This window comes from Meriones unguiculatus, chromosome 12, assembly GCF_030254825.1.
Source record: "Meriones unguiculatus strain TT.TT164.6M chromosome 12, Bangor_MerUng_6.1, whole genome shotgun sequence".
Classification (NCBI taxonomy): domain Eukaryota; kingdom Metazoa; phylum Chordata; class Mammalia; order Rodentia; family Muridae; genus Meriones; species Meriones unguiculatus.
In genome coordinates, this window is record NC_083360.1 from 81309578 (window position 1) to 81331044 (window position 21467).

At 42.6% G+C, this 21467-nt stretch overlaps 1 protein-coding gene across 32 annotated transcripts in view; it reads left to right on the plus strand.

Annotated features, from left to right (window-relative positions):
* Sgip1 (SH3GL interacting endocytic adaptor 1) overlaps positions 1–21467 on the plus strand; it is a 192021-nt gene that overhangs the window by 73005 nt on the left and 97549 nt on the right. For all 32 annotated transcript variants that reach the window (XM_060365986.1, XM_060365987.1, XM_060365991.1 and 29 more), the window contains 2 exons: positions 13917–13980; positions 21014–21038. In XM_060365986.1, the coding sequence (XP_060221969.1) occupies positions 13917–13980; positions 21014–21038 (89 nt within the window). The remainder of the gene's footprint in view (positions 1–13916; positions 13981–21013; positions 21039–21467) is intronic.

Here is a 21467-nt window from a genome sequence, read left to right on the forward strand (position 1 = left end):
GGGAAAAAAATTCCCAGATTTAGGGTAGGTTAACATGAATCTGAGCCCTCACTCTATTACATGACCTTGATCAAGGCCATGGACTAAAATCCTTGTCCATGAAACAAAATTAATGCTGTTGCCCAGAATGATTGAAAGGACAGCATACGTGATGAGGTATACATCCAGTGCATATATTTTTATCACTCTGTAGTCATGTGATACTTCATGGCCAATGGAGGATACACCCTTTGTATGACTTAAAACAGCTCTGTCTTGTCGGGCAAGCCTAGCCCTTTACTTATCACTGTGCGTGGTTCTGAGTTCTCCTCACTCCCTCAACTCAATATGGCGTCACATTTCTGCCGCGATTCCTGCGAGCTTATTAAATCTCCTCATTTTCTGTCAATTTTTATAGCACTATCTTATTTCAGGGTACCCATAAGAATTCTTGACTAGATGGTCTCAAGCATTTCAAAACCTAATCCTCATCCTTTAACACATCTTCCCTGCCAAACACGGATCCAACTGAGTAGCTGTTTCTCTACAAGCTTGTATTTGCTTCCCGATTGCCCTACAGGCTGAAGTCCACATCACTACGATGGCATAGGGAGCCCCTTGACTTCTAATCTTTACCTCCTCTCACTGTCTCCCTGTTGTATTTTAAAACAATAGCAAATCGCATTTCCCACCTACATCATGTGTGTGACTTTGGAAGAAATCACTCTCCTCTAACTGCCTACAGCTCTGTATCGGTGGTTCCCAGCAGGAGCCCCGTGTGCAGCGTTCCAAAGGGGCCAAGCCTGGCAATTGCAGTTGCCTTGCCCACAGGGAAAAGAAGAGATGTAAGACACGCGAGGTGTCTGGGAAAAAAACATCAGAGATACCACATTCCCCAGGCATCTCCCTAAAGAACTGTCATGCTTTTGGCTTTGTTTATGACTTGAGTACTTGAATTAAAGAAGGACGGACCGCAACCGTTACGCAAGGCTGCGTCTGAAAGGATAGGGAGGCGATCAGTGTAGACACGGGTGGCAAAGGATACTGTGTGACGTGGCATAGTTTATAACATTTACCAGTTTCATCTAGAGGAAACACGGTGAGGCTGGTCTGGCGATGAGGGTGAACAGAAAGAAGGATGGGAGGCTTCACTGCCTGACGGCACTTCCGGGCTCTATGGTTCAGCTAGCTGTGTCTTCAGCAGAGGGCAGCGTGGGTCAGAGTGTGTTGGATATCAGTTGCTTTGTGCCTCACGCCTATGTGACTCCAGTGTTGGAACCCACCTGAATATTCTACATAGCATATGTCACTCTTCCCCTCTCCACCTCCCCCATTCAAATCCCTTCACCTGGACATTCTTTCAGGCCTCTCAGATGTAATTAATTTCAAGTCACAGGAACTAAGGAGTTAGATGCCAGCCTCTTTTCAAAAAGTACTTTTAAAGTGTTTTCAGAGGCTGATGGGGTGGCACACATCTATAATCCCCAGCACTTGGAAGGCTGAGGTAGGATTGCCTGAGCTTGAGGGCAGCATGGGCTATTGAGTGAGATCTCAGCCACCATTCCCGATATACACAAGTCGGTATACAGTAGGAAAAATACTACACTGGAACCAGACATACTCACGTTAAATCTTGCTGTCACTTTAAACCCTTGGTGAATCGTGTGTTCTCTCTGATCCTTTGGCTTCCCACCTGTAAAATGCAGATGGATATTTCTCTGCAGCAGGGTTGAAAAGATAAGTCTGTGAGACAGCCTAGAACACCGCACTGTAGGAACTGTGATTTTTTTTTCTCGTCATCATCATTACTAATGGCCAAGCTCTTTATCTCTGTTGCTGTAATAATTGAATTTTTATCTTTTTTTTTTTTCTCCTCGTACTCCAGTTTGAAAGCTTCAGGCCCAGCAAGATCACTGTAGCTATTTGTAATAGAAACAGAAATTTGAATGGCTAGACCAGCCAGGGGGAAATTAGGAAGGTTCTCTAGGGAGAGATGACAGGAGGGCTTGGATGATTGACTCTAATTTAGAGCATCCATCATCGTGGGACCAGGGACAGATACTGTGATTTACGCCCGACTCCGACTCTGATTCCTTCAAGAGATGAAGTTACTCATTGACTACCTGAGGAGTCAGCAGATGCTTGATGCAAATGGGCCATCTCTGCCATGGCAGTTTGTGTGTTGCTATATAGTAATGCAAATGATGCATTTCTATAGAATAAGGGACTCAGCAGGACACCCATAGATCCATTTAGGAAGCCTGTAAACTCCCTAGACTTGCTATGGATAGATTGGCAAATATCCATTCATGCCTGTGTTTCCTAAGGACAGAACTTACAGTTTTTATTAGATCTTCAAGGATGTGTGCGTGACCAAAAAAGAGAATGAGAGTCACTCTGCCCACGGAGAAAGACCTTGATTGCTAAAGCGTAAAAAGACCATTTTCATGAGCATCTTCTTTCTGCAATCTCAAGATGGGCACCATCAAGAAGACGGGACTGGAGTCCTGCATTGTATCTCTCTGAACTATATAATATGTCACACTGGGATTCTGACTGTATCTGTTTCTGAACAGAGTTCCCAGACATTCCACAATTCCTCTTAAAAGCCGGTAAAAACTCCTCACCATAAATTCACCTTACCAGTCTCACACATGTTAGAACAGGCTAGCTCCGTGAGACTGAGGTACCACGGCATGGGGTTTCCTCCTGCGTTCTACAGTGCAATATGTTTGTTATTTATGAATAAAACTTGACTACTGGAGAGTGCTTTTAGGCAGGTGGAAAGCGGTGAACTATTTCAAACATAGCCCACCCTGCAATTGGGCGTTTGGTGAGTGCCATGGGCACAACCACTGTGCTGAGTGGTTTGTGCTGGACATTGATGAGAAGTGGGGTCGAAATAAGGAAGCCAAAGTCACTGTCTCTGTTGCTAAAATAAAAACTGAAAATTCAGTATGGAAACAGGACATACTCTTCCCCTCGCCCAGACTGCAAGGTTGAGTCTCATACCCTCCTAAAAGACCTGCAGTGATACCCTCTCCCCACTAGGGCACCCTTTTACATAGATGCCTTTTGGCCTTTTCAGTGCTTTGAGAGGAAAAGGCAGCTTGAAAAGTTAGCATTTGGTAAAAAGAGCAATTTTTTTCAGCCATTCCAACCACTGACAGTTCTTGCTATACTTTTGTTTGCTTATAAACTTAAATTGTCTTCTCTATAATAATTATCAAAAAAGGGGGGATACAAAGTGAATAAAGTGTAATTAATAAAGAATTTTAAAAAAAAGGAAAAAAAAACCACAGAGCAGATGGGCCCAGGACTCCTGGAAGGGGAGAATAAGTCTGAGGGTCTCCACAGGGAACAGGAAGCCAGTTCAGCTACTGTATGGTTGGGGTGTTGTGTACCTCATCTCTCTCTCTTCAGTTATTTGGCAAAAAGAGCATAGGTGCTTAGCACACAAGCTCACAGGCTTTGAAGACTTCTTATTCTTCCTCAAATTGGATTCTGTGATTTTTTTTTTTAATGTGACAATTCTTGGAAAGAGTTTGGTGTGTTTGTATTAGCTTAAGGCTGTGGATTCTTTTTTATAGTAACTCATTTTATTGTTTTCTAAGTGTTTGTTGGGCATATGAATCATACATGGCATTATTTTACATGAGGATATTTTCGCTCAAGCATACATTGTATGGTGAGCATTCTTATTTCACAGAAGTGAGTTTTGGCAAACTAAGGTCTTTTTAGAGTTCACTAGCCATAAAAGTATTTCAAAAAGGTAATGTGTATACCATTAACCTCTCATAACCATGGTTCTATATTTGAGAGGGTCAATCAACCACTTATAAAAATATGTGTGAAATATAGCAATACAACAACAAAATAATATAAATTAAAATAATGTAATGACTATATACATTGTATTTACATTATATTGAGTCCTATAAGTAATCCAGAGGATGACTTAAGAGTATGCGGAAAGATGTAAGGTAAAGCTAATATGCTATTTTATATAAAACACTTGAGCATCTGTGAATTTTGATATCTGAAGGGGATCCAGGACCCAATCCCCACAGAGACTAAGAAATTATTGTAGAAATATATATACATATATACATAAAATATATACATACATAATCTTATATTAATATAAAATCATCAAACTATGCATTATTTTTGTGTCATTGATTCAAATACTTAAGAGAAATTTAAAGGTGGAGATGTTTATTTTGGCTCACAGTTTCAGAGGAGTTCAGTCTGTTATAATTGGGGCTGCAGGGCTGAGTGGCAGAAGAGCTTCATCAAGTAAAAGCAATAGCATGTTCACTTAGCAGCCGACCGAAAACAGAAAGCAAGCCAGAACTGGAAATAGGCAGAGCCTGTGAAGAAATGCCTAATGACTTACTTCTGCCTTTCAAAGACTCCACAACCTTCAAAATTAGCACCACAGGCTTGGGGGGCCACCAAGGATCCAGAATAGAATGGGAGGCGCTCCAGACTCAAACGTTAGCAACAACCTGATCTTTCTTTCTTTGTTCTTTAGTTTTTGTCTTTTGAGACAGGGTCTCCCTGTGTAGCCTGGGCTAGCCTGGGACTAACTCTCTCCACCAGGCTAGCCTGGAACTGATGGAGATCTGCCACCTCTGCTTCCTAGGAGTTGGGATAGAGTGTTGGTGAGCACCCCCATGGCCAGCTTTTATCTTGGAGGGTGAAGAGTGCTGTTTTTGTAACATTGTAAAACAACGTAAAAGTGTTTTTTATATTTGTCATTGTTTACAACAGTAGTTCTCAACCTGTGGGTCACAATCCCTTCCGGGGGTCAAACGACCCTTTCACAGGGGTTGCATATCAGAGCTCCTGCATACCAGATATTTGTATTATGGTTCATAACAGTAGCAAAATCACAATTATGAAGTAGCAATAAAATAGTGTTCTGGTTGGGGGGCACCACAACAAGAAGAATTGTATTAAAGGGTCACAGCGTTAGGAAAGTTGAAAACTATTGGTTTAGAATATTAATGAATGAACTATAAGGTAATTCACAGAGAGTGGGGACACCCCTGCTACACTCTGGGCTGGTGCAGGGGGCATTAAAGCCTTTGGTTGTCTAAGGCATGAAATGTGCCACTTCCTCTCTGGCAGCTGCCACTCCGAGAGATGTTTAACTTTGTCCCTTTGAACCATTCTAACTTGGGGATGCATTTCTAGTCAGAAAGGGGAGATTTACAAGGACATAAGAGCCAAGGGCAAGTTATCTGTCCTTAAAGAGAGGGCCTGGCATGCGTCTGATTTAGAAAATTTAATCAAAATAATGAGGGAAAGTTCATCGATAAAGGTATTGGTGTCACTAGAATTATGATTCACATTGTTGGGATAATGCTACTCTGCTAAATAGGGATTCAGCATGCTCTTCCAGACATCTCAAAAGTAATGAGATACATTGAGCTTAGAAACAGAAAGAAAAACTATATTAAAACCAAACAAAACGACTTGGTATAGAAGAGTTCTACAGAAGACAGATACATTGTGTTCTTTCTCACCATCCAACCAGAGGGTTTTTTATTATTATTATTACTATGCTTACTTATGCACATTGAATGACGGAGCATGGTAGGACACAATGGATCCTTACAAGGGGATGAGTGAGTGTAGACTCCTCATGGTTTTCTAGGTGTGGGCCTGCTGCTGCAGTCTCCCTGGACTTTGGCTTTGCTCATCCATCACCAAGCCACACCTTGACCTCTGTGCTGGTGCTCCATACACTGACTACCTATAGGTTGATCCACGCTATCTCCCCTTTCTAGTGTTTTCTTGGAAGCCTGTGAAAAGTCCATTTCCAACAAGATTTTTTTTTTTCTTAAGCTGTCATTGGGACAGGGACAAGAATTTCTAAAGCATTCTTCATCATTTTCCAGAGGAACAATTCAGTATAACCTATCCTATGGACGTGTGATATTTTTGATTCCAGAAAGGATTTATCCTAACCATTTTTATAGTCAGACTCGTTTTCTAGAAAATATCGATCATGATGAGCTATTTATGTTGCTAAGCTTGCTACATGCGAGAATGATTTGCTCTTTGTTTGCCAACCCATGAGAGGAGATCCATTTTTATGGATTTTACCTGGAGAGAGCCAGGCAGAGGATCTGCATGACAGGAGGTGAGGAACGCTGCTTGGGGTTTTCCATGTGACCTCTTGTGATCATAGCGACATTCATCAGGATCAGTAGACCCTCAGAGCTAACGTTTCCAACAGCAGGCACTGGATGGGACACTACCACATGGTTTGGGAGAGGGAATGGAACTCTCTCTCCTCTGCAGTTTAATGGAGAAAGAGGCTTTGCTGTTGGAACTGAATTGTATACCTCACTTTTACATGAAATGCACCCCTGTGGTTTACTACTTTCTCACCCTCAATTAAAATGATAATACAAATTATAGAAACAAATGATGGCTTCTACTCCGGCAGTTCCCCCTATATAAAAATAAACCTCACTTACTACTGGAGTCATTTGAATGTATATATTTTACAGCTATAGAAACTGGATTCTTAGGAAGTGATTTTTTTTTAAAAAATACCACCCAGCCAGTCAGTGGCAAACCTAAAATCAGATTTCAGATCTGGTTGCAAAAGTGTAACACAACTGAGGGATGTGAATTTAAGAGTGATGAAGGGGGGGTTCATAAGAAGGATCCCACGGGACTGACACAGATTACAGCATTACATATTGTCACAACTAAAAAGTGCTTATGAACTAAGAAATGCTCCGGCATTCAACTTTTCCAGAAAACTGTTTTGTGTTTCTTCCTGAAATCAAATAACTCAAACGTTTGTTCTCAGATAATTATACATCATGGTACTCTGTCTTTTGATAGACTTGTTTCATAATGGCCGCGCTACAAATGAATTCCTGTTATCCTGGAGCTTTTTGGTAACAGACACTGCTGGCAAGAGGGAGTAAGCAGATTGGTGATACATTCCCACTCTGGTGCTTTCAAAGACTTCCCTTGACATTTAAATTCACAGTCTCTTAAACTCCACCCTCAAGAATCTGCAGCACAACCCCACCTCGTGGTTCCTCTCAAACACCGAACACCGTGCAGTCCTGTGCAGCTGGTACTTAAAAGTAGATAAGGAAGTGCTAAAGAGAGTGGCAGCTACCTGTTGAGAAGGGGTGTTGAGGGCTTGAGAAATCGACCTCTGATCTCATGTGAGTCACTGAATAGAAGACCAAGCCTCTGGCACATGATAGATGCTCCCCAGGTCCCTTTTCCAAGACCAATGAGCAAGAAGCAATAGATCTTCAGACAGAGATCACCATACTCCACAGTTTGTATGACCAGCACTGAATGAAGCACTCATCCCTGCCCAGTACTAGAAAAATAGTGAAAATAATATGACCAGCAATGGGAAATTTCTCCTCTGAGACTTCCCTGTGTATGAGGGAGAGAGGGGAGGGAGGGAGAAAGTGTGTGTGTGTGTGTGTGTGTGTGTGTGTGTGTGTGTGTATGTATGTGTGCGCGCAGGTGCATTAGAGGGCAGATCACCATCAAGTGGCAATTCCTTAAGAACGATCTACCTTGGCTTTTTGTTGGTTGTTGTTGTTGTTTTTGCTTCTTTGTGTGTTTTATACAAGCACTGGAAATTGATGCCAGGTTTTCACACCTGCACAGCAACCACTCAGCCATCTCTCTTTCTAGCCCTGTTTAATTCCTTTTTAAATGATTTTTGTTTGTTTGTTTTGTTGGGTTTGTTGTTGTTCTTTTACTTCTATGTATATGTGTGTGGCAGTTGCTCTTCTTGAAGAATTATTCCATGCTCTTAGGCTCCTAACTTGTAAGATATTCCCATCTCTCTCAGAAGTCAGCTTCATTCTCTCTACATAGCTCTGGCCAGTAGCCTGTGACGTTTGGAATGTGGGAATATCTCAGACCTCACCTTCAAAAGGAGATATTTGATTACTTATAATTCAATTGAGTTTTTCTGTTTATGCCTCAAAACCAGAATTTATCTGCACAAAGCCATAGAGATCAGTGCTGTCCATACATCACAGATAGGTTGGGGAGGGCTTGTAGGTGCCAAAAAGAATCAGCGAATGTGAAGAGATAGGGACAGAAAAAAAGAAACTGTTTTACACATCGATATTCTAATGGGATGCGTCATATAAATTTGAGTATCTGAAGTGTTGCTCTCTAAGCAAGAGCCTTTGTCTGACGAGAAGCTAGAAGCAGGGCATGCCATATTCCATGCACAGCACCACTCGCTCGGGTGGGAGTAATACTGGATTGGTTTCAGGTCACAATGGGAAGACTGATGAATGCAAGCTGTAATCAGCACTAGAGACCTCATCCATGCTGTGTGTTCTAGCTCTTCCAGAAACATGCATTCATTACCCAGAGTCTTTTCTCAGTTATCGTTTGTGGTGATCCCTGCCTTGTTTTACAACTATCAATGTGTCAAGATAGGCTAGAGGAATCCGCATAAAGATATGGCCGGTATACTGCTGGTTCTATGCAGTGTTCCTATAGCATTAAAAACTCACAAAGCCCTTCATAACTATCAGCTGATGAAATGAAGACTGGGAGAGATTAAGCCTGGTAAGCGCTGAGCCCAAGTCTAGACTCAAAGCTCCCGCTTTCTTGCCAGCGAAGCGTGCTGCTGAGGGTCCCTGTACCGTGCTGACAGCATATTAGAAGTCATCCACCTGCTTCAGACTCTGATTACCCCATGCCCAGTTCCATTAACACTAGCACGGAAAACCTGTCCTTTGGAATCAAATGTATTCTGTGACTGTCTTTTAACACTCCCTTCTATGTCACCAAAAGATCAAATATTTCTCTCTTGGAAAAAAAAAAAAAGCCATGCTTAGCTCTTCGCTGCCTTTAGGATTCGCCATTTTTGTGTCTCGACATAAATTTCCAGATACTGAACTTGGATTTGCTGTTTGTTCATGTCAGACTTTTGCAATCCACTGCTGTTGGACTGTCACCGGGATTCTTCCCAAGGGGCTTAGCTCAGAATGTCATGTAAATAGTCTTTGCCCTTACCAAGTACAAAGGTCCCTTGGACTTCCTTTGACCACCAAAATGTCGAACTACAGCACTCAGGCCAAAGAGAACATGCGTACCAACTCTGAATAATTCTTTTGGTTAAAATTATAAACATACAGGCAGTAAACATGTAAGTGACTGTCACAAGCCTCCACACTCCTAAACACTGGCCTCAGTGATTCCCGATTTCTGGCATTCACTTTTAATAAACATCTCCCACATTCTAGGCAGCAGTGTAAGCCCTGGAAATCAGAACTATCAAACAAACCATGGTAGGGACTGGCCTCTGTCTTTAATGAGCTGGAGAACTGGGTCAAGACTTTTTGTTTGTTTGTTTGTTTGTTTGTTTGGGAACAGTCTGAATTGAAACCCAGTGCTGTGCTTAAAACAGCAGGGTTGGGGCTGGGAATTCAACTCAGTGGAAGAGTACTGCCCTAGTCTGCCTGAGGACCTAAACGCAATTCCCCACCTTAGAGGAGATGCTGATGTGCAAAGCCCCTGAAACCTTCCTGAGGAGCAGCAGCCATCGTAATGAATACACATTACCACACTGGAGTTGCCATCTGCATGAGGCATCATGCCCAGGGCAATTAAATTTGCCTGTTCTTTATTACGGAGACTAAATGCTTGGCCTGGGTTCAGGCAGAAAATAAGTCATTCCATTACATGTGATTCACCTTTAAGTAACCCTCAACGTTGATGAAGACTCCAGCTGAAAATTCCCATTCGTTACAGAAATAATCCACTTACCCAGCCTTTATTAGCTTCCCTTCTGTTTACCGGGAAACACACAACAATTTCCACATTCAAAGTACAGTCCTTATGTTTAATTAATGTATAGCTCAATTTGCCTAGGAATGTCTTTCCAGCTTTAAAAGGATCACATTGGAGGAGACATTACTGTTAGTTAGAAGGCAAAAATAGTTGTAAAGACTAGGGGAAAGATATTCCAAGGAAAAGAGGAGCCAAGACTTGGGCAGAGGACTATTCAGAGTGCGGTCTATGTGATGCTGTTTGTCTACCTGCCTCCAGTCACTTCTCATGACCCACAGTCTGTAATGGGCATGACCGTAACTGCTGCCTTCTGCACTTGGTCCAAGGCAAAGGAATTCCTTCCTGTTGGCTTTTTCTCTACGCCTCACATCCAGGGGTGGATAGGACTTACGGATGGAAAGCAAGCAATGCAGTTCTTAGATTCTTCACCTCCTCAACTAGGATCCCAAGCCCACACCTGGCTACTGTGCTGTGTTCTGTTTTCCTCGTTGTTATGTTTTTTTGTTTTTAATTGTGGGTTCTGGTGATTGAACTCAGGTCCTCATGTTTGCAGGGCAAGTACTTTGCCAACTCCACTAATGCATGTGGACTTTTAAAGCCAGAAACTTCTGGTATGTTTGGTGTGGTTCAGGTTTTTTTCTCTGTTTGCTTGTTTGTTTTGATTAGTTAGCAGGCGCTTTAGAGAAAACACCAATCAGCACAATAATTTGTATTTCAAGTTCAATTTTTACGAAAGGACTGATATGCTTTTAATCCATTGCCTACCAAGGAATGTGGGAGTCAACAGGTTGTTAAGATTGCAGCAAGCTTTTTTACCCTCTAGGCCTTCTTGCTGGCCAGATGTATCTTGAGCTTATTACATAAGACACAAAATATCTTTACTTTGATATTCCAATGATATCCTTGAGAACCATTTCTCCTTTCTAGGATTGTGCAGGACAGGACAGGGGTGGAGAGTGTTGTGTCTTCAGTTCTCTTCCACCTTAACATGGGCTCTGGGTACAGAACTCAGAGTGCCAGGCAAACACCTCTACCCACTAAGTCATCTCACAGACTTATTTCTCCTAGAAAACTTCTTCCTTTCTATTTGTCAATAAGTGATTTATTGATAAATTATTTTGCCTTGGAAAGACCAAAGTATATATTTATAATATTTACATAAACCATAACCCCAACTTTAAAACTTAAGAAATGAATGACATATTGGGAGCAATATTGCACTCAATCTATGACCTTGTGTAGACAAATTATCATCTTGTTGGCCACGCTCATACTCAGTGAAGTACCATATTTTTGTTGTTGTTTATTATTTATTACAATTTATTCACTTTGTATCCCAGCTGTAGGCCCCTCCCTCATCTCCTCCCCATCCCACCCTCTCTTCCTCCTTCACCCCTGCCCCCGAAAACTTTTAAACATATGTTTTGGTAAGTTCTCAAAAAGGTATGACTGACTGTACCTCATGGCTAGCAGGGGTGGTATGCTTATTTCTGCTTGGATCTTTAAAAGAACCATTAAAACGCAAGTAGCTTACACGTTATATTTTTGTTGCTTTAATCCAAGTTTTCTTTGCACATGCGTCATCTTCTCAAGTCTTTCTGCTTGCCCGCATCATTCATAATTTGACCTTTTTCTAATGTCACATAGTTGTGGGCTCCTTTTTATATGCCATGTGTACATGTATTCTATGTGTTAGAAACATGACTTTTAGTGGCTCCAAAGCTATGAGATGGCATAGGATTTTACGAGAATGTGCCGTTCCTTTGCCTCCGATTGTTTTTTATTTGGTGTAAACTGGGGCCTGAAACCCAAAGAGAACAGAGGCGGCAGCAAGCTGTACATCCAGAAATGATGCTGGGACACACTCTGTGTCCCCTGACTCTGGGTCCCGTGCACTTCTTTTCTGGACAATACATAACTCAGGACATTTATAACCTAGCTCACATTGGCTGATGTCCAAGCATTTCTGGTCTAAGGTGTGACAGTTTTGTTGCCAACACAGGATTACCTGCAATCTGAGAGCTGTGGTACTTCTTGGTCTGTTTTGGAGAACATGCTGTCTCTTCGAGGTAGAATTACCAGTTAGTAATGGATTGTTATGTGGTCCTAAAGTCATCAGTAGTGATTCATGAGTATAGCAATCATCATGAACCTGAAGCTAAGTTGGAAGCATCAAGAAGCTGAAACCTGGGGTAAATGGTAAGAAGAAAACGATGATTATGTAACCACGGTATTTGTCCCTGTGGGGGAATAAGACAGAATAGAGAAGGAAGAGAGAGTTTAACAAAGAGAATCGCAAATGAAATAGGGTGGGGGCAAGCATTCCTAAATATTATGAATAGTTTGAAATGTCAGTCAATTCCCCTATAAACTCATTATGTGACAAGTAAGGGAGTATAGTTTTGTGTGGGAAATGGTTTTTAAAAAGAGCACTGACATTTTAAAGACCTGAACATCTTAAACAGAATGACTATTAAATGCAAAATCGGGCTGCACAGAGACATTTTGGAAACTATATTTGAGTAGTATCCTTAGAGACAGCTAATGAGTGACTCAGATACTCTTGGTGACTCACAGGCCTTGAGAAAGATAGCAATTGCCCGATTCGATTCTATTTTTCTGTTTGTGCTTCCTACCAAACAAATCCTGCAGCAAAAATTACCATTTTTTTTTTTTGAGAGACAGAGAAAGAGAGAGAGAATGTCTCACTCTGTAGTCCAGGCTGGTTTCAAACTCTTAGCAACCCCCTGTCTCTGCCTCCCAGATGCTGAGATTGTAGGGCTAAGCCACCATGCCCAGCAATATCAGGTTAGTTTTTAGATCCTGTCTCCCAGTACAGCTTTCCCTAGGGTTCTGTTCACACAAGCATTTGATATGGTAAAATGGCGCTTGCTAACATAGGAAGGGCCAAGCCAAGCACGTGCGCACTGTGGAACACACAGGAGATGAGAAGTCTCATCAGGTCAATGATGGAGTAAGACTGGAAGGCCCCTACCGCCCTCCCCCAGCTCGGTTCTCAGGGATGGGAGAAAGAAGCCTTCTTACGCCGCTTCTGACTGGCGCTTTCTTGGAACATAACTTTAATCAGTAAATATTGTCGGACACCTCTACAAGTTGGGCAGTCAGACTCGGGGAGATGGGCATACATACAAACGGGGTGGCCATGCCCTCTACACTAGGAAGGCTCACGGTCGTCAGAGAATCTGAAATAGCACCACTGATGTATGGATACATTCAAGAGCATAAGCAAGGCTGATGTAGGTCCCATCAGCATGTGTCAGTGGGGCCCAAACTTGAAGGATGAATTGCAATTCTAAGTGTTGATAAAACTAAGCAGTGACTGTCAACCAGAGATGAAGATGCCGGAGATACTGGAGTAGCAGTGTGGGGTGTGTTCAGAGAATAGTTAACATTCTAGCCTAGCCATGATGCTAAAGATGAGAGGAGAATGCAGGGCGAGAGATAGGGAGGAGGGTGTGCATAGATCTGCTAGTATTGTCTCTTCATTTTAGTCTCAAGTACAGATGCACCCTGGAAATGGCTATTCTAAATCTGTGATTCAGTTTCTTGGCAAAGTGTCGATCTTACTGATGAATAACAGCAATCTAAGAAAAGCCCGTGATCTTTCCCAGTTACAGCAGCCTTATGGCGCTTCTGAGTCTAAGAACTTGCCCTGCCGAGGCCCTCACAAACACCTGTTGAAACTTCAATAATGAGTCACATTGGCGTATTCACACGCGCATGCATGTGCTGACACTGCTTTCTGACTACGCCAGTTTAACAGCTATGTAGCAACTTTCCTTTTGCTCTTCGGTTTCCTTTTGCCCGGTTTGTGCCAGGCAGGTGCTCAACCTCTGAGCCATATTCCTAATATCCCTAGTCTTTTTTCTTTTTGTCTACCTTTTTTATCTTTAATCTTTGAGACAGGATGTCACAAAATTGTCCAAACTAATCTTGAACTCACGCTGTAGTGAAGAAGGGGAACTGAATTTGAAATCCCCCAGAACTCTCCCTGGGGGAGAGTTGAAATCCCTGCAGAACTCTCCAGTTCTTGCTGCACCTTCAGGGATACATTCACCAGTACTGCTATTTTCTGATCCTTTGCTGTTTTTCCACAGGACTGAAAAAACGTACAAGGAAGGCCTTTGGAATACGGAAGAAAGAAAAAGACACTGACTCTACGTATGTACCTTAGCGTTTGTCTCCTGGGGCAAGCTTTGGTCCAAGACCCTGATGTAGTTGACGCTTAAAGAGTGCCACAAAGTGTGTTTTGATAGCATGTGTTTGAGTTTTTTTTGTTGTGTGTGTGTGTTCCCTATTTCTGGGTCAACTGCCACTGTTCATCATAAAATACCTCTTGTATTTGTGCTTTTTAAAGGTAGAGATTTTTTCATCATGCGCTCAATCTTTTTATCATGTAATTTTTATGCCTCATATCTAATCTGTTTCTTCCAAGCAGAAAGGTAGAGAACATGGCTATTTTGTTTGCAGAGGTTAAAAACACCCAGTTATACTTCTATAATTATCTGTATAATCTGACCCAGGAGAATAACATAATACCTGTGTAAGCAGATTTGCCCTAGCCCAACCCCTAGATGTCACCCCAAAGCTGTTACCTGAGACAGACAGACAGACACACAGAACTGTAAAACAGATAGAATGATATCAGTTTATATGTTCAGTACATTTCCCTGCCAGTAAGAAATCAATGTCAAAAACAACTATGGGGTTGCTTTGATGTAGTTAAGTGATCATACTCAGGAAAACAGGTTCTCTACACACCCCAGTAGACCCTGAAGAATGTTAGCAGCAGAACACGTTCATTCCACTTGTTCTCATTTCACCATATGGAGCGTTCATTCAGACGCTGGGCCTGACACGAGATCTCATGTGCATTTTCAAGCTGAACAAGTCACATCATACATGAAGTCTACTGGACAGGAGCATGGATATCGGTCCTAGCTCAGTGTAAAGAGAGCACCAGCAAGCGGACACAGCTGGCTATGAAGAGGTGAAAGTGCAGGTGTGGGATGGCCTGCCCTGAGATTTCATCAGAATGGAATCCAGTAGGCCCCTTCCTTCACCCAGCATGCCTGAAAGAGAACAAACAAGAAAATCACAGCTGTGTGTGAAGAGGTGAACATAATTCATTACTTTCATCTTCAAGCTTCTCATTTTCATTTCAACTGAATATAAATCTTATGGTAGGGGATGCTTAGCATTTTCTTGTGCCCTTCTATCCAAGAATATACATATAATTCGATCAATAAAATAGCACACAAAAAAGTCTTTCCTAGAACTAAATGAAGCAACATGTAAAGTGCCCAGCGGGCTCCTTCACACTTAACAAGTGTCAGCTGCCACTGTTCTTCTGACTGGTATCAACTGAGTTCCCCAGGAGCAATTAAGGGGGAATTTCAGAGAAATATGAAGGTAAGAAAGTCCACATTTGGCAGGATGCTTCATGGCAGGAGGGCCTTGAGTCCAGCCTTCTAAAGGATGGGGGAATGTCTTTCACATGAAAGGAATAATAAAAGCAGAAGCAGAGAGGTGGAAAATCTAGGGGGTATTCAGGACAGGGCAAATAGAGAAAGCATATACCTGTGAGCTGTTTGTAAAAGTAGTGATGAGAGGCAAGGATGGAAAGCGGATGAGGTGAGACAGGAAGGGCCTTATATTATAAGCTAAAGGGTTCCATCCTTGGTAGTGGGTTATTTTGAACCCCTTGAACCCCAGAAATTATGCGGTCCCCTACTTGGCCTCAGTTTCCTCACCTGTGACAACAAGCTTTCTACCAGGTGAAATCCATGTTCCCTAGAAGGCCAGACACTAAAGTGGGGAGGCTGTCAGCCTCACCCGCCATGGGCCACGAGCTATGCAGAGCTCTGTTGGAAGCATCTCAGAACATCACAGCAGGGAGCCAAACGTGTTGCTGTGAAGGCTCTCTGTAACTATACCAGGGATTTGGGGTGTCTGAAAAGGGCTAAAAAAACTTTTTAAAAATTACATCCACACACAAGAGAGAGAGAGGAGAGAGAGGAGAATGGCTAAATGAGCCCCAGAGCAGGTTAGACTAATTAGCATGTGGCCAAAGCACTTCTTTTCTATTGCCAAGTCTACGAAATTAAGTTATTCCTCATGGCTTTGCCTCAGACGCCCAGTGTCTCCCTGAGGTCCTCTAACGAGGCATTACTTCATACAATCCCAAGCACCTTTTTTTAAACCCCTCATGAGTGTTGAATTACTTACAAGAGAGCAAATTAATAAACTGGTTCCCCCAACAGTAATGGCAAAAGGGTGCACTGTCTGGGGAAAGCATTTGTTTTTCATGAACCCCTGTTGTCTAGTTGGAGCACGTATCATTCCTGGAAAAGGAATCGTCACCACAAAAGGGTTAGTAGAACGCTCTGGCAGTGTGCTGTCCCTTCAGCTTTAGCTAATGCTTATGTTAGCCTGCAATCATTGAGACCTTGTTGATGCCAACCTTTTTCAGAATTGTTGCAACTGGCCGAGGGTTGCTAAGCAACCTGCTAGGGTAGCAGCCAGAACCAACTTCAGCTGATTGAACCTCCTCAGAGAGAGGGGGGGTTAAGAACCAGAGCTTCCTGATTTGATCATCATTAGAGTGGCTGACAGAAAGAGGAAGGGAGAGAGCCTGTGCTAAGTGGCAGAATATTTGACCGTACTGGTATCCTTCTTCATTTTCACATAATTCAATAAGGTTAGTAACAGTATCTCACTTCTAGAGATGAGAAAACAGTGCCAGGCCGAGTTAACAACTTGCTAAAGGCCATGAAAACAATAAAGCTGACAACAGGACGCTGGGAAAGACTGTCACCCAGACAGAGCGCTAAAGAGAAATGGCTTTAGTTACATGAAACCAACGTTTAAAACTAGAGGCCACATAACCATGATGAATGACAAGGTTTAAAAGAGAACTCATCCCATATAAAGTGTCTGTCACTAAAAATAGGAAAAACTTATTAAAATGAAATACAAGTCCAAGGCTTGTTTGGTTCTCTGATAGACTGCTATATGAACTTGGCATTATGCAAAAACGGCAGGTTAAAAGCTGCCTCTGTGTGGCCTGGTGAAGACAGAGAGTCTGTCTTCTCCTGAGAGAAAGAATAGGGGAACATCAGAAACACACAAAGCGGGTGGTAGGGCAGCTGAAGAGTGTGAAGATACGAAAAGGAAGAGAAAAGCAGTGCATAGAAAGAAGCAAGAGACCATGAGATCCTCTAATGGAAAGCAGCCTGGAGCAGGCACCAACCCGCACCCAGACACACAGAACCACTGCAATCCACCTGGGGCAAGAACAGTCACCAAAAGGTGCGGCTGCCTGCTGGGCACAGCCACCTACAAACAGCATGCTAGGAAGCAAAGTCACGGCTGAACTATATACACTGTGGCTGAGGAGACTCCAAGGCAGTGCTGGAAACTCCATCAGAAACGTGAAGCAGGAGCCTAGAGCTGAAATCTTCCACAGCACCGCAGGCGACTGTCCTGAAGAATGGGCAGCAGGCAACACCTCCAGCTCTGCCTGAACAACAGCACAAGAACACAAGAAACACGCTGAACCAGGCCAAGTCGTGCCCAGCTGATGCATGTATTCCCAGGCATTATGGGTCATTGATCAGGGAAAAGGCCAGGATCCTCAAGGGAAGAGAATGACCAGCAGCAGAGATAAACACAGGCTGTGCGCACCCTCCATGCTTGTTCCAAAACACTTAAATGCCCTGAATGGATTAGACTTCCCAGCACACCAGAAAGAGCTGTAATGAGATGGCTAGAGTCTCCCATTGGGAAATACCAACAAATCTGTGTCCAGCACAGAAGCCCCCTCAGCAAGGGGAACATCTACCTTGTTTGGATCATTTAAAACAGCAGCCCACTCCCCACCTATAGAGAAAAAAACTATCAAAGCAATGGGGGCAGCCATGTTATCCCACCTAAAAGGAAGTATAAGCTACTGGTATAGTGTCTCCTATTTCTTCATATTTTTCTTTGTTATTTTATTTTAATCCACACTTTGCATCTGTAATATTTAGTTCCTTTTAATCTAAATCATTCTGGAACAGGCTTTTATGTCTGTTTTCTTTTTCTGAACTCTTCTTTAATTTTTTTTTTCTCTATTATTCCTCCTACTTCCAACCTACATACTGTTTTCTTGTTTTCTTTTGGTTTTTCAAGACAGGGATTTTTCTTTGTAATGTGGCTGTACTAAAACTTTCTAGGTAGATCAAACTGGCCTCAAACTCACAGAGATCCGGCTACCTCTACCTCCCAAGTGCTGGGGTTAAAGGCGTGCACCACCACAACCCAGCCCCTTTTACTGCATAACTATTAATTCTTGCAGTTCTAAAACACTACAAACTGCATTTTTTAACCTTATTGGGTACACAAGTAGTTTGGGTTTTTGTTTTGTTTTGTTTAGTCTGTATGTATAACAAGATTCCCATAAATCATTTCTGTATATGCAGTTTGCTTGCCCCCAAAATTATAATGAGGGAAAATCCAAGAAGAAACGGATCACAAGAGTGTAACAAACAAAAAAGTGGAAAAGTACAAATTAAAACCCCAACAAGTATACAAAACAAATAATAAGAAACAGAAATCACATGGTAAGTCAAGCCGCTCTAATATCTGAAAGCTCAAAACTCAGAAACAGAAAAGAAGGTCTGGGTAATTGGGATGCCAGAAGACTTCAGACTCTTGCTGTTAAACATAGAGACCTCAAACAGCAGATAAGTGAAGAAAGAAAATCAGCTTAGGACCTACACGAGACAATTAGCCAAGTTCACCATGGTCAGTGGTGTGGAGGAAAATTTCTGTAATACAAAGAAATTCAGATTAAAAAAATAATAAAACAAAAAACTTGAAGAAAAGTAAATGAATAAATATGACCAAAACTTCCAAGAGCTCTGGCCCATGTTTAAGAAACTCCATGAAGTTAAAATAAACAAAAGGCATACACAATCTAGTCAATGAGTTTATAGCAGAAAATTTCACAAGTCTAGAGAAATGGACATCAAAGCATGAGGAATGTAGAATATCAAAAAGATGTGAACAGAGAAGGAACTGTGCAGAACGTATCTTCTCAAGACATCCAAAACACAGAGAAAGAGAGTAAGAGTTGTAAAGAAAAGAATTCACTAACCCACAAACATACCAACACCAGATCTCTCCTCATCTAAAAAGGAGAAAAGCATGGAATACGTTTCAAGACTCCAAGGTAACTGCTAATGAGATGGCTACATTTAGCAAAGCGTTCTTTTAAAACTGATGGAGAACTAAAGGCATTCCAGAACAAGCACCACTAAGGCAATTCATGACAACCATGCCAGCGCTGAAGAAAGAGCTCAAAAGACTGTACCACAAAAGGTGAGGACAAAATAGTCCCAACCACAGGAGCACAGGAAAGAATAAAAGGTATAAGTGAAACAGAGGAAACCCACCATGACCACACAGTGAAGCAGAAGACGCCTCATCCTAATAGAGAAGAAAGAAAAGAACACTTAGTAATCCAACCAACAGAAAATAACCAACAAAGTGACGGAATTTTCTAGACATTGCTCAGTAATGACTTCAATGTACATGCCATCAACTTAGCTGACCAGAGCCAGCGAGGTGGCTCAGCAGTTAAGAGCACAGGCTGTTTTTCCAGAGGATCTGGAAAGCACCCACATGGATGCTCCATCCACAACCATCTGTAACTTCAGCTCCAGGGAATTCAGCCTCATCTGGCTTTTACAGACACCAGGCACGCACAGGGCCTACAGGAATACCTGCAGCCAAAACGCTGATACTAATAAGATAAAAATAAATATTTATCAAAACAAACATGGTCCAACATTCTAGTCCTTGCTAATCGTCTAACACTTGTAAGTTCCTCACAGTGAATTAAAACCACGTTCCCATGTAACAGTGGCTACCCTTTCTTGCTTCCCTCTCGGTGTTAGTGACATTGCAAAAACTGCTGTCACCAAGACAACTTAGAGAAGACTTTACTTGAACGTATGGTTCCAAAGAGTTCATGGACGTGATGGCAGAGCAAAGGTGGCAGGAGCAGGAGTCTGTGGACTCACATCTTGAGCAAAAGCAGGAAACCCCGAGAGGACGCTGGGAAAGGTGTAAACCTCAAAGCCCCGCCCCCAATGTTGTACTTCCTGCAGCAAGACCACGCCTCCTGAGACATCTCTTTCAAACCACTACCCCTATCCACACTTAGCCAGTCCAGTTTCCCACGGTAACAAGAAAACTGATTTGCTTACACTGTTCTACCGCACAGTGTGGCTGCAAGTGTGTACTTTGTGCTTCCGGTAAAGAAAGGTCAGTGGGCGACAAAAGAAATTAAAATCGACACCTTTGAATGCTTAGCAGCTGTCAGGAACTAGTATTTGTTCATTCTTTGTGCTATCACATTAGATAATGAGTTCAAGGTGACAGAACTTAAAAATGGCGACATCTGAAGCTCCAGATGCATCTTAGCTCTGAACCTTTTGCTTGCAAGGCATCACAGCACCGCGCCGCCACAGAGCCGCCACCCCGGGATTCAGCAGCAGAGGACGCCACTTAGTACAATGCAACCTTCCTCCCCTGGTGCATCTTTGAAAGAGTTGTAAGTGCGGAAGGAGGTACAGATTCTCACGCTGGCTGAAAACCGCCACAAAAGCTCTACCCCGTAGAAGACAATTCCGGATCGTTCACAGGGAAAAGCTAAAGGAATACACATCTGTTTTCTGAATACACATCTGTATACACGTCTTATGATAGATCTTAGTGAAGCTAGCAAGAATGGGCCAAGAGGACAGGAGAGCTGTCTCAGCAGCTCAGAGCTAATTCCTCTCCTCCAGAGGAGTCAAATCCGGTTCCCAGCACTATCAGGTAGCTCACAACTCCAGCCCCAGGGGATCTGGTCGTGTACATATACACATAATTTAAAATAAAATGAGTCATTAAAAAAGAACGGGCCAGACTCTTAAGGACTATGTAGCCAGCTTGTTGTTCCTTTGGACTTCAGTTCTTGATGAGACTATCCGTGCCTGACACACACGCGCCCAGCCCCACACTCGGATGGTTGTTGCTCTGCTTGATAGTTTTTGTTTCCTGAGTGAGGTTTACGGAGGATGAAGATGATGGCTAACGGTCCTTTAGTCACTGCAGCAAGAATGGTTCCTTTTCATAACTGCTATCAATTTCCTTTCTGTTACAGAGGCTCACCAGATCGAGATGGAATGGTAAGTATTTAAATGACCATTTTTAGTGGGCTTGCACCTCTATCTCTGCTATGTTAAATTTCCCAAAGGCCGGTTTCCCTCTCCTCCCCCCACCCCACCCCCACTCCTTTCTCTTTTCTTCTTTCCTCCCACCTCCCCTTTCCCCTGCAGGACTTTTCAAAAGCCCAACTATTCTAATTCTCTCTAGTAAATGTGCATGGGATATAAGTGTAGTCTCCGTCAAGTTAGGCTTTATATATTGCATTCACCTAAAACTCATCCCCAGAGCACATAAGAAAATGAGCCATGGAGATGCAGGTCAAAAGCCAGATAGTCCCTACAGAAGATGCTTCCATCTCCAGTTCAGTGACACAGAGCTCATTGTGTGAGGATGTTTCTCAAGCAGCCCCACAGTCGTAAAAGGAGCTGCTTGCGAATATGCGAATAAAA